This window comes from Peromyscus eremicus, chromosome 7 (genome assembly GCF_949786415.1).
Source record: "Peromyscus eremicus chromosome 7, PerEre_H2_v1, whole genome shotgun sequence".
In the NCBI taxonomy this organism is placed as follows: Eukaryota; Metazoa; Chordata; class Mammalia; order Rodentia; family Cricetidae; genus Peromyscus; species Peromyscus eremicus.
In genome coordinates this window covers 53,082,905-53,102,728 of record NC_081422.1, presented here as the reverse complement: position 1 = coordinate 53,102,728, position 19,824 = coordinate 53,082,905, and the positions used below count along the sequence as shown (strand labels likewise).

Here is a 19,824-nt window from a genome sequence, read left to right as displayed (position 1 = left end):
GCATATATAGTTTAAATGAAATTTTCTTATCTGGGCTGACAATTCTCCCTCCAAAAACCAAAGATCATCTAATACAAACTCCAATACCAAGCATGAGGTTATTTATTGGTCAGGGTTGTCCAAGTAACTCCCAAAACATATAGGCTATTGCTACTGCCCTTCATAGCTTCACAAAAGTGGAAGTTATGTGACTGCTGCTGAAGATACACTTCATACACAAGGCCCAGAGGCCCCTGAGCTGGAACTGAACTGATTGTTTTTTCCCAGAGGACTAGCTCATCAGATGCAAACTTCCAAAGGAGGAAAACAATCCACAGTCCTACCCAGACACGATATCTATGAAACACAACAACAACCAGCATGGCACGCTAACCATAAGGGTACAGTAGTGGCTTAGCAGTAATTAACAACTCTCTAATAAGGCTTAAGAACCACTCAACAAGAGACACTGAGCTTGGTACTGAAAACCTAGCAAACTACCCACAATGCTAGTGAAGTAATGGGTCTTGGAGGAGAACCTATAACCACCACTTTACTAAACCAGCATAAGCTCTACACTGTAAATACTTGTCTTTATACCTACAGACAAATGTAGTCCTCATCCCTCATCAAGGAAACTTCTCTTTGCAACAGATAAAGACCATTACAGAAAACCACAACTGATGAAAACTGTAGAGCTGTGGAGCCCAGTACCAATGAATACACAAAACACCCATGCACCTAAGGCTCAGGGATCTTTGCAGTAGAGGAAGCAGAAAAACTGTAAGAGCCAAAGGACTGGGGAGTTTGCTGAGACTGTGTTGCATAGTAATGCCAGAACTACACCCATTAAGTTTCACTAACATGACTGCCTAAACATGAGCTGAACAAGGGCAACAACAGATATGCCAAAGTGGATGGGGAAATACCACAAGTCCTCAACCCTACACAAAGAACTAAAGGCAACTAATGAATGCTGACAGTGGGAGAAACAGCCTTACCCAGAAAAGAGCACACCAATTGGTGATACCAAATGGTCAGCCTTGAAAACATACAAACAAGTAACATTATACAGATTAAACAGGTTGTATTTATGTATGCAGATGTGTGTGTGCGAATACACACACACACACACACACACACACACATCTAGACATACATGTATATAACAACAATTAATGAAAAGAGGCCATGAATTTGAAAGAAAGCAAGGAGGGGTGTTTGGAGGAAGGAAAGGAAAGGGGGAAATGACATAATTATATTATAATTTCAAGAGAAAATTTTAAAAAGAAATAAACAATAATAATACTGAATGTGGTGGTTCATGTTGCAATCTCAGCACTTAGGAGGTAGAAGGGGAAAAAAGGGGATTTGAAGCCAGCCTCACCTACATGAGACCACGTTGGGGAAGGGAAGCAAAAAACAAAACAATGACTCTCCACATCTATCAATCTTAAGCCCAATATCTGGAGAATTTTGAGATCTAGATATGCTAGAGACTATTCTCCACTTTTAGGACTCACTTAAGAAATAAACAGCACCTGTTTCAGATCAGCTTTAAGGATCCAAGAAGCCTGATGTGGAGCTAACTCTTTGAATTTAAACTTCTTTTGTCCTAATTCTATTTTCCACTAGTACCTGACAAGACATCTGAAAGCAATGAAATCAAAGTAGGCCAGCTATCTCTTTGTTGGCCAGATTAGGAAAGAGACTCAAAAGGCATTGATCCAAATCCCAGTTAAGTTGGAGCTTTCTTCTGTGCTTTGATCTATACTTATCAAACGGAGATAATTCTTGCACTTGCCTAGTTCCCAGTAGTCTTAAACAGGTAGGTAAGATGTCCAATATCCACTAAAACTGTAGAATCCTGGAGAACTGCTGATCTGATACCATACACTACCTTTGAACTGCTTGGCTTTTTTAGTTTAAAAACAATCCAAAGTCCTACAGTACACAGACTGCTTCCCAAGTAGACCGGACTTGCCTGCAACTTCCAGAGGCACCTGGGATGGGACTGGAATAGGTAAGGCCCCAAACTGTGTTGGGTTCCTGCCAAATCCAAGTCTGCTTTGGTACCACTCTGTGAAATGCTAGGTTGGATATTATCAAGGAAATGTCTTTTTGTTTTTCCTTCTCTACCCAAGGAGTATCAGACTGCCTCTACTGCTCCACTTTTCCACAGCTACTCTGCCATTTCTATAGTCTGCTGATCACTTTTTCTCATAGATATTTTTTTTTTCAGTCAAAAATATTAAGGACCCACATCCACCCACAGGACCCACTATGCCACCTCTACCACCCAACTCCATACTCAGACTTTCCACATCCTCCTCCAGGGTCTAACCTGTAAGTGTAGTCTTCACCCCTCATCAAGGAAACCTCTCTTTGCAACAGACAGAGACCACTACAGAAAACCACAACCAATCAAAATGCAGAGTTATGGAACCCAGTCCCAAAGGCTACATCTCCAAAACACTCCCACACCTAAGGCTCAGGGAACACAGAAGAAGAGGAGGCAGAAAGATTCTATGAGCCAGAGGATCAGGGAATTTGCTGTCTCCTAGTAACATCAGAAGCTGTAACTGTAAAGTCTTACCAGCATGACTGCCCCAAACTTAAGCTGAACAAGGACAATACCAATGAACATGCCAAACTGGATGGGGAAAAGCCCACAAAACCTCAACTCTACACAAAGAACCGCAGGCACTGAGTAAAGCTGGGAGCTGGAAAGGTGGTTCTCCCCAGAGAAAAGCACACTAATTGGTTGTCCAGTGCTAAACAGACAACCCTGAAAACACACATACAAGTAACAATATATGGACTCAACCAGTTATATTTAGGAATATATATATGTATATACAAATACATAAATGCAATAACAATCACTGAAAAAAAAGAGTAGGGAGGGTTATATGGAAGAGCTTGAAAGGAGGAAAGAAAAGGAAGAAATGTAATTAAATTACAATCTAAAAAAATATATAATCATTCCAAGGCAAGGAAATTCTATAGATATATGTCAACCAAAACACTTTCAGAGAGACAAGATACACAAGGAGTAGAAAAGCTACCATGTTCCCCAGCTGTGTTTATTGACTCCACACACTTCTCTAGTACCCCCGCAAGCCCAAGGCGTGTCTTACAGAAGTAAGGCCTTTCTGCTTAGTTGTATTTTAGCACCGTTGTGAAAAAAAAAAAAAAAAAACAGGGTATAGATCTTAGGTGTCTTGAGGGAAAAAACACTACAGGAGAGGGAAAAGCAAAAGCCCTGAGGCAGGCATGTACTTGTTTCATTAAGAGTTTACAATTTACAGTAAATAAGAACTTGTATGACCAATCAGAAGGGTACTCAACATCCAGACAAGAAAAGAGAGTCACATGATGGTAGTAGCAGAAGCGAGGAGAGGTAGGGGACTCTGTTACAGTGTATATGCTGAGTTGATATATTTGTTAACAACTGCATAGGGACATCAGAAAAAAGGCTTCAGGTATGACTCAAAGATCTCTGCCTTGAGTAGCTCCAAAAACAACTGCCAGTTACTATGGTAAGGAAGACCATAGGAAGAAACTTCTTGTTTGTTGTTATGTTAAGGAAGAGAGCAACCGTGATGATGAAAACCAGGAGCTCAAGATGAAAATTTGTTAAAGACGCAGATATATATATATATATCTCCATCCATCCATCCATTCAGGTTGAGTTATTGGTAGGCTCTTCAGGTGCTTAAGGGAATGGTCTAAGACAGACAAATATGAGGAAACAGGATGTGGGTTTTTTTCCCCCTCACTTTTATTCCTCTTTGACTTGGTCTCCACTCTGAACCATTATTGCTTGATGCTCTTAGATACGTAAATCCAGTGATTTTGCTATGGTTTGAATCTGAAATATTTCCTATGTTTTTCATGTTTTGAATGCTCAATCCCCAGCTTGTGACACTGTTTTGAAAGCTACAGAGCCTTTAGGGCACACTGCTGGAGGAAATAGATAACTAGGGATGGGGCTGACTCACCCATGGTTCTGGCCTATATACTGCTTCCTATCTGCCACAATGTGAACAAGCCAACACCTCAAGCTTGCAAAACCACAAATGGAACTATCCCACTCTGACTTCCCTGCCATGATGTACTGAAATTCCTCTGAAAATATGAGCAAAATAAACCTTTCCTCCCTTACATTGTTTCTGCTTGGTATTTTGACAGAAATACAGGGATAACTAATACTAATACAGGAACTCATTTCTAAAGTACATATCAAAACCACTAGAACAGTGGTTCTCAACCTTCCTAATGCTGTCACCCTTTAGTACAATTCCTCATGTTGTGGTGACCTCCAATCATAAAATTATTTTCATTACTATTTCATAAATGTAATTCTGCTGCTAGTATGAATCACTAACATAGAAGACTAAAAGTTGATTTGATATATAGCTCCACTGCCTCTTATCAAATCTCAATTCTGAAAGGCCTCAAACTTAAATGGTCCCAACAGAGAGAATGATAAAAATGGTCTTTACTCCTACCTTGATGTTTTAAAAAAAGGACAGTACCACTTTCAGTTTCATTCACCTAGTAAGGAAAGCATTCTATAGAGGTTTCTATTTACATATGGGAACATGACCTTAAAGGCTACTACTGGCTTAGTTAATCCCAACTGTGCTTTACTGGTCATGTTTACAGATATAAGCCTACTAAAAAAGACCAATTGCTGCTTTCTCCTCATCTTTTCAAAGACTACTGCATAAAAATGCATTCCAAAGAATAAAGCCCTGATTATTCACCCTTTAGAAGGTAGAAGCATCACTACTACATTAAGAACAGAGAAAGTCAATCCAAGCTAAACCATTCTATCCCTGAAGGCAATGACTATAATAATAATCACTTTAACCTTGGGTCAATACAAAGACCTATCACTTTATCATTTATAATAGCAGCTCAATCAGCCAGCCTGTTTCAGCTTCACTTGCTGGGCAGGACAGTACATCCACAGCAAGACACCCAGGTACTCTGTGAGTTACCAGTGAGAAACTATTCAGGCCCAACCAAATTCTCAGATGTTGCCATTCAAGAGATGAAACCCATTTCCCTTCTGCTGAATTGGGACTGGATTTAATGACTCCCTTCTAACAAAATAAAAGGGTAAGTAAAGGTAGACAGTTCTATAAACTACTTACAAAAAGCACTGTGTTTCCCTGGCTTGCTCTCTGAGGGTGGGGGCGTTGGTGCCATCATAAGGCACAGTCACTTGTAGAGGCCCTCAGAAGGAGGACCAGTGAAAACAAATATGAGTGAGCCATTCTGAGAACAGATCCTTAAGTCTCATTTAGTCAGGCTTCAGGTAATTCCAGAACAAGGAACAGATAACAACTACACTGAATGACAAAGCATATATTACCCCATACAATACATACATGAACTGGAAAAACCAAGTTTGGAAGTTATTTGATGTCTCCAATTAGGCTGCTAGTAAAAGGCAAAGCTAGAATCTAACTCATGACTTATTCCAGAGACCATGCATTTTGTACTGTACTGAGGGAAAAACCAGAACAGATTACACAAAAAAATTACAATATATTATATGATTAAGTAAAAACTGTAAAACCAATTTCTCACATTATTATTGCTTGTATATATGCTGGAATAATCTGACTATAAAGTGAGACTGATTAACCTCTCAGAGTTTAACTATGCCACATAATATAAAAAGCAAAGTTGTGAATTTGGAAATCAAAGATACCTAGATGCTACCAGGCCTCTATTAGTTTACTAACTAACTGAGCAACCTAACACTAGTCATTTAAAATCTTTTGGGTTTCAGTGTTTCCTCCTGTAAAATGGGACCAATAGTTATACATTATTTCATAGAGGCCTTGAAAAGATTAAATCACAACTCTACACAAACCTAACAAAAGGTGAGAACACAGTCAGAAATAAATACTAAAGGTAGGCATAGTGGTACATGCCTGTAATTCCAGAACTTGAGAGGCAGCTGCAAAAGGACTGTACCACATTTGAGGCCAGCCAAGTCTACACAGTAAATATCCAAGTCACTAAGGTATATAGTGAGACCCTGTCTCCAAAAACAGAAAACAAAAAGCAACAGGATAAAAATTAATTTCCTTCAGTATTAAACTCTCCCATGTGTCCAACTGAGGATTCCACAGACTTAAAAACATAAAGGAACTTTAAAGGTTACTGTCTTAATTTTACTTCATCTAACACTAGAGGAAACTGGGGCCCAGAGGTGAAAAGTGGCCTGGACAACCTTGTGGTGAGTTTAAAGACAGGACAGGATTAGAATCCATTTTCTCTAAGTCTCAGTCACAGGCCTTTCAACTGTCCTGTGCTGAACACAGCAGCATAGCCTGTGCTCCTAAGCACAGGCTCTTCTGGTGCTAGAATGCCTAGGTGAAATCTGGCTCCACTAGTTAACTCAGCCACAATGGACCAGTGATTTAATCCCACAAAAAAACCCTATTTTCTCACCTGGCTAGTGGATATAATAATATTTACTCCATACATTTGTGAAGACTCAAGGAGAGGAGAGAAACACTCATTACTGTATGCCTGGCATACAGTAAGTATACAATGTTAGCTATTCTTATTATGAAAGGTCAACAGCATCCTGAGAGTAGATCAGGAATAGTTATTTGAGCTGAAGATGATGCTCATTTACTCCCCAGCAATATTATGATTATGCTTTCAAAGAGTTCTCATGTAGACACAACTTGGGAGTCAAAACCAGCTTTTATATCAGTTGCAGCCTAAAGGCATTATCTGGGCAGCCTCCTGAATGAAAGACCAGGAAAACACTGCTTTTGTTCAAGATAATATACAGATCTGAGATATTGTTATTCCTTTCAATAATGACACTCAACATCACCACACAGTATCTTGTCCAGCTGACAGCAGGGCACGTTCTTCCAGAAATCCTGGGATTTCATCCTCAAAAAATATTCGTATGTAAAGAAAGCTAAGTAGGGAGGATAGAAGAACATCAGTTTAGAAAAGATAGGTAGATAAAAAAAGAGAAAGGAGCAAAGGATTGAGGAACTATATGAAGAAAAAACTGAACATGTATTCTTCAATGAATCCTCTATCTGTACAGTCCCTGGAAGCCACAATCTCTTGAGTCAAGAAGCTGGAGAAATGTGCTCTCCTCTGAACGAGCTTGGCAGATCCCAGGGAAGACAGACTCGGGACATTATCACAACTCTTTCTCCTCTCCTGGCCAGTCTTGTTCCTTCTTCCATCCCTACAGTTGCTCAAGTTGTTTGTCAAATACCTAAGCTATGTGGTGGGATTCTGAGGCAGGAGGATCACAAGGCCGATTTAGGCTATAGATCCTATAAGAGGATGGGGAAAATATTACTTTTGGAGTATGCACATGTGTGTGTATCTGAGTGTTTGTGTGTGGGTGATCTAGGTATGAGTATATGTCCACATGAGCATGTATGGAGGTCAGAGGTCAACACTGGGTATTGTCTTTTATAACTCTTCACCTTACTTTTTGAGGCAGGGTTTGTCTCACAGCTATAAAATGGCAACTGTTTCTAACCCTACCCCAGAAGCTCTGATGAAAATACAGTATACCTGACAGTGGTTTAGAATTAAAGCACACCCCCCTCTAAATTTAAGTCAGAACTGGAAGCTAGCTTAGAATATGATCCTGGGTTTAGTCAAAGCTTTTTGAACTTAGAAAAATCTCAATGTTCCTAATCTTTACCAGACTAAACTATCAACAATCTTAAAGACTCAACATATTACACACTGTTTTCTATCCACATGTTAAGGAAGAGAATACCAAAACTTATAAAACTCCTTAGGAATTCTGATTGGCTGTTGATGGATTATATATTACATATTGATCTAGCCAATGGAGTCACAGTCAATTCCTTAAGATTTCACATAACAGCCTGTCTCAGTCTTCTAAAGGAGGATACCACCATCTGTCTTCCTCAAAGGGCTATAGTTCAGTAGAAACATTAACAGTGAAGTCAATAACTTGAACACAATAGCAAATGAAATAACATGAAGATACACGCCCAAGGGTGTGCTTACAAGTGGAGGCTAGAAGTCAATGTTGGTGTCTTCCTCAACTACCTTCCACATTATTTTTCGAGATGGGATCAAAGCCCAGGGACCCTCCTGTATCTGCCTACACAGAGCTGGGATTGCAGAGTCATGCCATTTTTGATGTGAGTTCTGGAGAGTCAAACTCAGATCCTCATGTTTGTAATAGCAAGCACTTTATTGAGCTACTCCCCAAACTTATAAGCTGTAACTTCTGTCTCAAAACACTAAGCCAGCAGCCAGCCTCGATGTTCTGCCCCTCCTCACCACTGCTTCATATCTGCTACAGAAATATAAGGAAGGGTACCTCTGGGACGGCTGAACCCCACCTTAAAGTAACAGAACAAAACAAACAAAAAACAAGATTTATTTACTTCTGTGTGGTTGTTGTGTACATTGGGGACATGGTGAGCATGTGGGGCTGGTGCTCTCTTTATAACTTCATTTGAGTTCTGAGGATTGAACCAGGTCACCCACCAGCTTAGCACAGCAACCAATTTTACCTACTCAGCCATCTCACCAGTTCTGAATCCTATATCTAAGCTGGCTCAACAAAGAGGAGAAACTTTTTTTGCATTCTTGAAATGATGCTTATAAATTATTATTGCCAAATCCATAAAGAAGCAGTTGTTCAGTATTTGCAATTGTGTGTGATTGTCCCAAAGGCATGAGGAAGACCACCAGATAAATACCCCTATCCAGTCCCACAGCTCTTAGGACTTTGTACCAAGAGTTCAGCAGGAATGATGCAGGGCTTCAACTACAAAGTCAAAGTCTCCCCACACAATTCAGCACACTTGCAGTTGGGAAGGTCCATGACTGGCATAGAGAAAATGTTTTCCCACACCTTCCATCCTCATGTAAACAAATGTGACATTCTTTAAAAGCAGAAAGGAAGCAAGCAACAAGTCCTGGCCTGTTGGGACCTGCTGGAACCACTGTAATTCCACAAGTCGGAATTTAATCTGACAGTGCCTTTATCAGCTCTCAGTCAGGACTGCATCACCACGACACTACTTTCCCTTCATATTCAGTGGATGCCGAACGCAGCTAACTCTTTCTTCGATCTGCATTTTTAATCTTCCAAATGTTTTAAGGAAGAGCTAAGTATCTGTTTAGGCCTTTCTTTTTACCAAATCTGTCCTTCCAGCACAAGTTTGTCTTTCTATAGTCCCTCCTCAACAAAATAAAATAAATTAAAACCTTGTTTCCTTTTTAAAAAAACAACAACAAAATCTTGTTTCCTAAGTAGGACCTTAAACAGTAGTTCTGCCTCTTCTTAGATATTGTAACAATGGGAAAAATACTGTATTGAGGAGTCAAGACCTGGGCTCTAGGCTAGCTCTGACATAAACTCATTACAGGGCACAATGGTTTCACTTTTTGGGTCTCAGATTCTCCTTGTGATTAACGTATGAAAACAGAGATTAATGTTATTAGGTAGCTCCAATTTGTATAGTTCTGTTTGCCCATGAAACTTTCTGCTACAGCCTCATCTTTAAGATGCCACACACACACAGGGTTTCCTTAAAAACAAATAGCTTTATATTAACCTTGCACAATGTACTTTCAAAAAAATGTGGCCAGGCCCACTGGAGACCTATGTAGTCACACCTATAAGATATGGTTTAAGAGCTTACACAATGTTGGATTATATAAGACGTTACTACTTAAAACATTTTGACATGTGAAACTAATTTCATATAGTAAGTCTACTATAATTAATGCTCCTACCAAATGTATCAAGTGTTACTGACAACACCCTTATTTTACAAAGAAGGGAAAGGAAGCATAGAAATTAGGGACTTGCCAATATATAGTTAGTACATAAAGTTGGGATTTAAAAATAGGCAGCCAGGCTCCTAATCCTGTGGTCTTAGCCATAAATTACATTGCTTCTCAAAATGGAAATAAAAGGAATTTGAAGGCCAGGCATCCAGAACCAGGTAGTATCTCAGAAGAAACAAGAGGCTAATACTGAAGTCTTTGAAGGTTGTACCTTTCACTTCAATGGTGGCATTTGCTTTAGGAGCGCTGACAAAGTGATATACACAGTGGTATTCGCCTGAATCCTCAGCTCTTGGCTTATTGATCCTGCAGAGATAAGAAGAAAAATGAAATGAGGTAACTAGGAATGGTCAAAATATAACAGAAGGCAAAGCAAATGGGTAACAAGATGGCATCATACTTTCCAAATCCTGCTCTTCATTGTAACTCACCTCTTGCTCATAAAAGCCTTCCTTTATGTATTCCCAAATATTAATGCCTTATTATCTGCTGGGTACCAGTAATAGAAATGGAATGGGCTTCTGGTCTTTAGCTATAGTTTATTGGGAGAAACAACTACAAAACAAGCAATCAAAAATAGAATGCTTCACCGGGCAGCGGTGGCGCACGCCTTTAATCCCAGCACTCAGGAGGCGGAGGCAGGCAGATCTCTGTGAGTTCGAGGCCAGGCTGATCTACAAAGCGAGTTCCAGGAAAGGCGCAAAGCTACACAGAGAAACCCTGTCTCGAAAAACCAAAAAAGAATGCTTCACCAAGCACAATTTATATTGAAATACAGAACCATCAATAAAAATTTGCTCTCCTGGAGGCTACAGACAAAGGGGTGGGGTGTTTCACAAGTCTTTCTGAGCTTCTCTGAAGATCTGATTTAAGTAGCATGCCTTTCAGGAAGTCAACACACAAAGAGGTTCAAGCATAGTTTTCTTTTAAAAAGACAAACAACCAAACCTACCAAGAGAACATTTATCCACTAAGATCCAGCTTTTTTAAAAGAAAAAAAAAATCATGCTCTTTTCTAGCTCTGCTAGGCACTCTGCAGTGTTTTAATATGCCGAACTTGTTTCCACCTCAAAATCTCCATACAATGCTCCTGCACTGCTCTTCCTATCCCCTGGCATACTCTTCTGTCAGGTCTGGGCTCACATCTCACTTTCACCTCATCTAAATGTCCTCCTCCACCATTACTATCACATTGGTTCTTCCCAGCACTTACCACAAAGCATAATCATGTATTTATGATATTGCTTGATTGATATCCACAACAGAGCAAGTTTTATGTAGACACTGTTTAACTGGTACACAGTTCTACACTCAGCCCTCACCTGGTACTCATACTGTTTAATAGAAAAGAATAAACAAGTGAATAAACGAACAAATACAGTCAGAGCAAACAACTGTGTGTGGACCCAGACCAAGTTAAGAAATTACTGTAAGAACCATGTGTGGCCAGGATTATTAGTTCCCTTCAAGTCTCACAGCTGATGCCAACCTCACACAGACCAGAGACAGAGAGACTAACTGCAGCAAACAAAAACAAAAAACTCAGCTACCCCCAGATTAGAGGATAAATGCTACTACAGGGCTAGAGCCATATTCTTAAAGGATAATCAAACCTCCTCTGCAGAAATTAATGTTTAATAAAAGCTCCTATTCGTAACTACTTACTGGCCCAATGAATTTACCCATCTTATTGTTCATTACAAAAAAAGAAACACAAGTTAAGAAACCACAGATACGAACTGACTCAGCATATCTATGTCGGCACAATATTCTAAAAGGAGCAGTCAAGACGTCTTCTCAACTTGACACAAATATCCCACCTTGAATCTATGCTCTCAAAATACACACATATAAGCTGTTCTTAAGTATTCTAGGAATGAGCAACAGCCATATCTTCAGGGTTTGGCTGACTCTAAGTTCCACAAAGAATACCTAGAAAAAAAGACTCCCAAGCTCAAGGGCACGCCTTTGTGTTTACAATCTCCCAAAACCATTCCCTTGGACTAACTATTGGGAAGGAAATTGAAGCAAACAGACAATGTTCCCTACAGGGTAGGTAGGCAGAACAGTCTTCTAAAGCTGATTCAATGGCTGACTTCCTGAGTAGCCCAAGAATATCTAAGCTGTTATTCCATAACCCAGAGACTATCAAGTACACTGAGGCAGACAGGAACAGAGGCAGAGAGACAGCTGATAAAGTCAAGCAGAAACTTTATTTACTTACAGCTGACAGCTCTGTGGGCAAGACAAAACCCAGGGAAAGATTAGTTGATACCTGCTTCCTCGAAAGAGGTATGGAATAAATACCACCCAAGAGCTCCACCTGGTTAACACTTTCCAAACTATGAAAATTCAGTCAAGACTAAATTCTCAATTAGCATCAGAAGAAACCACAGTGGAGACAGAGCAAGTTGCCACTAAGTGTATGGTACAGGTTGGGAGGAAAGTACTTATTCAAAGTAGATATGAAATCGCACATTGGTACAAATATAATGTAATATTTGACCATATAGGCAGCCAAGACCTACTACTCTCTGAGCCTTAGTTTCCTCATCTGAAAACAGGATGAGGACCTACAAACTCATGTAGACCAATCAAATAAGGGCCTGAAAATCTAAGTGATGTGGAAATACTGCAGAATGTCTTTGCTGCTAAGTCCACAGGCTTTCCTGGTCTCCCTTCAGCACTATTTCTTGATATTGTGTCATCCTGCCAAGCGGGATGAGCTGATCCTTTTCCAGATCTCTTTGCAAACAAACTTTTCTGAAAGATGGGTTGCCAAGTGTTCTCAGCACTCTAAAAGGCACCAAATCACTGGGGTTCCAGGTAACTAAGACCAGCAATACCCTTTATTCAGAGGGTATTTCTAGGCTACCAACCTCACCCCAGACCACTAAAGAACATTGTATCTACTGGTCCTGATTAGATTATGGTGATGTTACTCCTAGAAGACAATTCATTAGGACACCTATTCATAGGAAAAATCCCTTGTCCCAAGAGTCAAGTTTCAAAGCTAACTTTACTTTGCTTCTGACTACTGAAGTAAGTCAAGAGCCTGTATTCTAACTGCGACTCAACTGTTAACTAATATTGACTCCTTGAGCAAATAACTCCCTGTTGTTCTCAGTTTCTGTTTCTTAACTATCACAGTGAGAGGACCATCTATGGCTCTAAAAATGACTGCCCACTAGAGTCATTTAGAAATCTCTGACAGATTCCTGGGCCTTGCCTCAGATACACCAGACTAGACCATCTAAGAGGGCCAACGCTGAGTACAGAGGTATATGCCTTTGATTGCAGGACTCAGAAGTACTAGGAAGCAGAGGCAGGAGGACCTCTGTGAGTTGGAGGCCAGCCTGTACATAGAGAATACCAGGAAAACCAGGACTACATAAAGAGACCTTGCCTCAAAAAAGATAGATAGATAGATAGATAGATAGATAGATAGATAGATAGATAGATAGACAGACAGACAAAATTAGAAGAGTTCAGTTCACTGAAATGAATGAGATCATACTAAATTTTCTATAGAAACATTCTCAAATTTGTCTTTTCAACATGTACATGTAAAATTTCTAATGAGGCTAAGACACATAAGAAAGACCTTTAGAGAAGCATGAAAACACACATCACTACAGAGGTAAAGGTCCAGATTAGAAACCAGTTCAACTCACTGTACAAAAAAATTCACAATGTGTGTCTCTGTCTCTACCTCACCCCACCCTTTTTGTTGGGTTTTGTTTTGGTTTTTTGTTTGTTTGTTTTGAGACAGAGTCTCTCTACATAGTTCTGGCAGTCCTGAAACTCACTACGTAAATGAGGCTGACTTTGAACTCACAAAGATCTGTGTACCTCTGCCTCTCAAGTGCTAGGATCACATCCACCACACCCAATGTATCTCTCTCTCTCTCTCTCTTACTTTTTTTTTTTTTTTTTTTTTTCCCTGAGACAGGGTTTCCACTGTGTAGTTTTGGTGCCTATCCTGGATCTCACTCTGTAGACCAGGCTGGCCTCGAACTCACAGAGATCTACCTGGCTCTGCCTCCCAAGTGCTGCTGGGATTAAAGGTGTGTGCCACCACCGCCCGGCCATATCTCTTTTTAAAAAACATTTATTTGTTTAGTGTATATACACACACATGCCCACACAAGACAACTTGCCAGAGTTGGTTCTTCCTTCCACCATGTGGACTTCAGACTAAACTTAGGTTATCAGGCCTGGTGGCAAGCACCCTTAACTGCTGAGCCATCTCACCAAGCTCCACAATGTATCTTTTAAGTAGCATTTTCATACTCATAATTACATCACATAAATGTAAATTGCTAATAATTAAGGTTTATGAACAAGTAATCTTATCCATACTCTCTCCCTTGTTCCCAAGAATGTTAGTCCCTCTCACCTGTATTCCATGTTGCTGGCATTCTTACGAGTGGCAGTGAGTTCTACCCCATTCTTTGTCCAGTAGCTGTGCATAAGGGTGTGAGAGCTGGAGGTGAGGTTACACTGTAGGGTAACAGGAAGGAGGCTGTCTCGAATAATGACCTCTTCACTGGTGACAATTCTTGGCTCTGTAATTAGAGTACACAATGACAGAGTGCCATAGCTTTCCATTGTTTGCAGCCCTGGCCTGAGACTTGGATGGGGTAGGACGGGGAGACTAGAAAAAGAAGGCAGGCAGACAGGACTACATTAGGACTTTCACTTTACCACTTTGGAGGAAGTTAAAAAAGGAAAAACAATGATCATAAGCAAATGACCACTAGCGCAGACAACAGCCTGAAGACCAGTTGGCCTAGACGTGAAAGAATGAGAGTATTACATGTGCTTGCACTGGCAACAATCCACTTACAGTTTTGAATACCACAATTTTATGAATTTTAAGAACCACCAGCCAATTCAGCATCTATAAGAAAATGGAGCTCTACCTTGCCGTTCTGAATGCAAAGGCAGTATGTCAGACTCCTTATGTAGCCACTGGCCTAGGAACAGCAACATATAATACATGTATGATTGTTCCCACATTGGAATCTGTTTACCTAGAGCAAACCAACCATGGCCTTCATATAGAAAGGGTACTAGATTTAAAAGTAAACTTCCCATTGTAAGTCTCTCGCACTCTTTCAAATTCTGAGGGTAACTTCTTAAAGAACCACTGACTCTTTCTCCAGCCCATATTTATTCCCAAAACAACCTTCTCAGAATTGCACTTTAACACACACTCACTGCAAGACAACACAATTATACTGGAGTGTAATATGTCTTGGCATATGGGCTCCTAGAAACTTAGAACTACAAGCCCTTAGACTTTACCCTTCTCTCCTATGGGCTAGAGAAGTGAAATGACTTGTACAAGGCCCTAATTACTATCAGTGGCAAAAATGTCCCTATAAAATACATCTGACTGAGTGTCCTTACCCTGTCCCCCACTCCCAACACCTCCTAGCCCCCAAAAACCTTCACCTTAACACAAGGTAAAGACTTTTTTCTTTATGGTTCTATTCTGGGCTTGGGTAACTTAAGATAGCACTTGGTCTACAAAAATAACCTACAATTAGATAAATAGAACCCATTAAGCAGAAAATTGATAAATCACATCGAATCATTTCTGGAAGATTTATCTTGAAAAACTTTGAAATTTTCATTTCTATATTATAGTCAGGACTATGTTGCATATGTGTTTTATCTTTTCCCAGGTTTATTTTTTCCCCCCTACTTTGGATCAAACGTTTTCTTTCAGGTGAAGTCTCAACCAATCACCTTTCCCCATTCACATTAAGAGGTATTTGCCTCCTCCCCACACCCCTTCTCAAACACCCATGGTTGATTTCCCACTTCCCTGTATCTGGCTACTTCTAGTATATATTTCCACAGCAGCTCACCTCATCATTTTATAAAGAATGGTTCTAAGTCTTGAGGATAGAACTACCTCCCTCTTCTGAAACTGCTTCTTTTTCTAGTACAGAGGAGGGAAGAGGATGGAGAAGTCACAAGATACTTGGAAAATGTAATGCCTTAATGACTTCCTAACCCATGTAACTTCTGCATTATACTAACTTATAATATTAGTATCTTGATAATCTTATGATAAAGTAAATCTTGAAATTGCCTCAATTAACAAACTGATTCTAACTTATTTCCAATTCTGACAACAGGATAATGGTTATCTTCCATTCAGTACTGGTCCTATTCAGTAACACCAAACGGTCTCTATATACAAATAATGGAGGCATAGCAGCCACTAAGACAAAAGCAGATGCATGTAAACACGTTAGCGCAGTGGTGTCCTGTGGTTTCCAGACACACTGGACAGAAGCCAATTCCCTGGGCTTTAGTAAGTCTAGCAGAATAGCTGCAAATCCTGCAATGGAAGGCGCACATACACCATCAGCAGAAAGCATCACAATTCCAAGAAAAATTAAAACCAAGCAAAAACAGAAGAGAAAAGGATAGAACCAGTACTCCACAGAAGAGAAATTTAAAAAAAAAAAAAGTATCAAAAACAACATTAAACCCAAACACACTTTCAAGTTTTCACTGAATTTTTATTGTCCAATTTCATTTTCTGTCCCACTTGGGAATCATCTCCCAGTTCTTCCTCTCAGATGCACTGAGAAAGGGCGAACTCGGAGAACGAGGCCAAGAGTTTCCAGATGTTTATACACAAGGAGGCAAAGTAAATGCTACTCTTACCTGTGACGATGCAAATGGCCACTGCAGCTCAGGGAGATTAAGAAGGTGAGGAAAGCAATCTGGTAGACTTTCTGCCAAGAAATCTTAGAAGGCAAAAGAAAGTACTTTTTCCCTTAAATGTTAAGGATCCAGGAGAGTCAGCTGGGAGCAAGTTGATTAGCTTTAAATATGATTCTGTATCAGAGGAGGACTGTAGGTGGGATGACCTGACTCCTATGATTACTGGGTTCCTTGGCTGCAGTACTCCATTTGTATTCTACACCAGGATGAAGGTGAGACATTTAGCTCTGTGGCCCAGTGCTACCCAGTGAAAAGTCCAAGAGAGATGAACATTTAGAATTCAAATATTTTTACCTATCACTGACTCCTATTTAGAAGCATCAGGTAGGACCCTTACCCTGGCCACCATGTATATGTAAAGAACATATTATGGCAAAGAAAGCCTAAAAACTGGACCCATTTCTCTTCTGGTTTACATTATTTAAAGACCTTTGAGAAAAGTACTGCTGGTATATCATTCTTAGAAGATTCCAACCTCCCTGTGGAGGCAATGTTTCTAGGGAGGCCTACGATCACAAAACAATTCAATTAAAGTTAAACTCAGGATGTTACAGCTAACTTGTGTTAACCAACTGATGTGGATATCCAGGGAGAGACTAACTAGGCAGGCTGTGGCTCAAGTATATGCAGATACCCATAAGTTAATAAACTTATTTCTAAGTAAACTGGGGAAGTACTATATGTTCTTAGGAACTGATACATAGGTAACCCCAAAGCCCTATTTTTATACTCTCTAGGCATGGTCTTTTTAGCTACAAGTTAAAGTTCTTGGAAGTAAAACTACCAAATGCCCAGTCTATGACTATAAACTTCTACAGACCTTTGTGGCCATTTGGATAATTCTGCTTTTTGTTTAAGGAAAGGAGCAAGGGGGCAGGAGAAGGAGGCATGCAAAGGGGAAAAATTTGTTTAAAAAAAAAAAAGAAGAAGAAGAAAGAAAAATTGCTGGGTTAATAGTCCCCATTTTCACATAGACAAGTTTTCTTTTCCCCTTCACAGAAGCAGGTTCTCTGATTCAGCAGTGGCAACTGCAACAGCCTCTCCTGTCTCCCTTTCACACCCCTCCCCCAGTTTTTCAAGTGGGTACAAAACAGACACTAATTTGCTATTTTTCCATTACAAGTATAAAGATTCAGGGACCCTCTCCTATTGCTGCATTGCCACCAAATTTCTCACAAAAAAAAAAAAAATAGTCTATTTTACTACTTAAACTTCATTCTCCCTAAATCAGTCAGTTCTTCATGCTAAAAATGGCTACAGGTCTCTCACTGAGCCATTCAAGATCATACAACAGTATGAGGCCCCTCTATTAAATTGAGAATGCCCCTCAGTCATAAATAAGTCCAATGTAGGACTAGAACCCTTCCTGGTGAGAGCACTGATTTTGTGGTGGGCTCTGTTTCCTACCATGCAGGTTTCAGAAAGAGAACTGGCCACCCAAACCTAACTTGTACAACAAAGGACTCAAGAGGACTGGGGTTGGGATTTAACAGCTTTCTTTTTTGAAGACAAATAAAGAGGCAGTGTGAACGGTTTCCAAACTATCCTGGAGTTTATCATCCACCAGGATAAGGAACTTTGTGCAAACATCAGAGTCAAGCTGTCTGTGAACAGGGATCAAATACAATTCCAACTTTAAAGACAGCATAATAGTTTTAAAAACAATATAATTTGCAGCTTCAGACCACTTAGCTCCTGATAGCAAGAATAAGGGAGAGAATCTCAGGCAGCTACTTTTAAGAAAACAGTCTCAGTAAGAACTGTGCTGTTGCATTGGAGGTCTGCTGTCAGAGAAGCACATGCCACTGCTTTAGAAAAGAAAAAGAGCTGGAGCTATGGAATATCCAAGCTTACATGCCACCCAACAAAACACACACCACCACGCTGCACCATAGCAACATTCCCACCAACAAAACAGGATAACACCAAGTCACAGAGAGGGAAAAGGCTGGGCAGACACAAACTTAAAACCAGAGGTGAAGGCAGCTAGCTATTCAGAAAACTTCCAACAGATGAACAGGGGAAATAAAAGTAGTTAGAGTGGGGAGAGAAACAAAAAAAGAAAGGTACCAGAGAAGCAATCAGCAAAAGGATAGCAGGAAACCTACTACAAAATTAAGGAGGAGGGAAAGAAACAGTTTCAACACTACCCTCATTGGACTGCCTGGCATTTGTGCTTCTAAAAAAATTTTGCTTCCCCAGTTCTCCCTCCCCACCTCTTCCCAGCGCAGCTGACTTTGGACAGTCATGGATTTCCTCAAGTTCTTTGTTCCTGAGGAGAAAGACACAGAGAAGGGTTGGGGGAGAAGGGAAGTAGAAAGGACGGCAAATTAAAAAAAAAAAAAAATTGCCACAAATGTTTTCATACACTACAACCAGAAGGGTCGTGGATTTGAAAAAACGAAGACAAGGGGTGGGGTTAGCGATCATACTGGGGTAGAGGGAACGGAAGCAGAAGGGAAGGGTCATTGGGCCACCTCTAAAGACTACAGTACTACTACTGTAGGGTGCTGGACTCACTCTGAAGGACGCTTATGGTGGCCTGGGCTCGAATCCATGTTATGGAAGGGTTTTGCCTCAAGTCATTCCTCTTGGGGTCGTTGCTGGCCCTGCACTCGTAAGTCCCAGAGTCCTCCAAGGTGAGCCGGGTTATTCTCAGCACACTCACGCCGTTTGACCCGTAGGCGGTGTTTACGGTGACACGGCGCTTCCGAGCACCGTCCCACAGCTGTCTGAAAGACTCTGCCCGGTTGACTTCTGCGTACCACCACTGGATCTCTGGCGTGGGGCTCCCGACCACGTCACAGTACAGCTCAAAGGCGTCCCCCGTGAGCTTAGTTTCTGACATGGGCGACTTGACAAACCCAGCTAGAGGGAGGGGGAGCAGGAATGCAGTGACAGGCCAACCAGAAAAAAAAAAACAAAAGAATCAACAGGTGTTAATAATTTAAAGGAAAGAAAAGAAAAGAAAAAAAAGCAAATGAGTTGCAGAGAACAAAAAAGGATTCATTTTTAAACTATAAAGAGACAGTAATAGCAATTCATACAAGCTTTTAGAAGAAGAACCACCCTGGGAAGCTTATGAAGCAAAGGCAGGCCAATTACAAGCTGGGGCAGCCCAGGTGCTGGCCAGGCAGAAGCAAGCCCACTGGAAAGCATTTTAGCAATGGGCCCAGCTGGTAGGAATGAGAAAGCCTTGGGTCTTGGAAAGAGCATCCTTCCAACAGCACAAAACCATTACCT

General features: G+C 40.5%; 1 protein-coding gene across 1 annotated transcript in view; it reads right to left on the bottom strand.

The window, feature by feature from the left end:
• Nucleotides 1–19,483, bottom strand: part of Nptn (neuroplastin) — a gene marked incomplete at its 5' end in the record, with an annotated part of 34,393 nt that extends 14,910 nt beyond the window's left edge. Inside the window, 3 exons of the mRNA XM_059269040.1 lie at nucleotides 10,043–10,137; nucleotides 14,231–14,399; nucleotides 19,102–19,483. Coding sequence (XP_059125023.1) covers nucleotides 10,043–10,137; nucleotides 14,231–14,399; nucleotides 19,102–19,483 — 646 coding nt within the window. The remainder of the gene's footprint in view (nucleotides 1–10,042; nucleotides 10,138–14,230; nucleotides 14,400–19,101) is intronic.
• Between the last annotated feature and the right edge of the window lie 341 nt (nucleotides 19,484–19,824).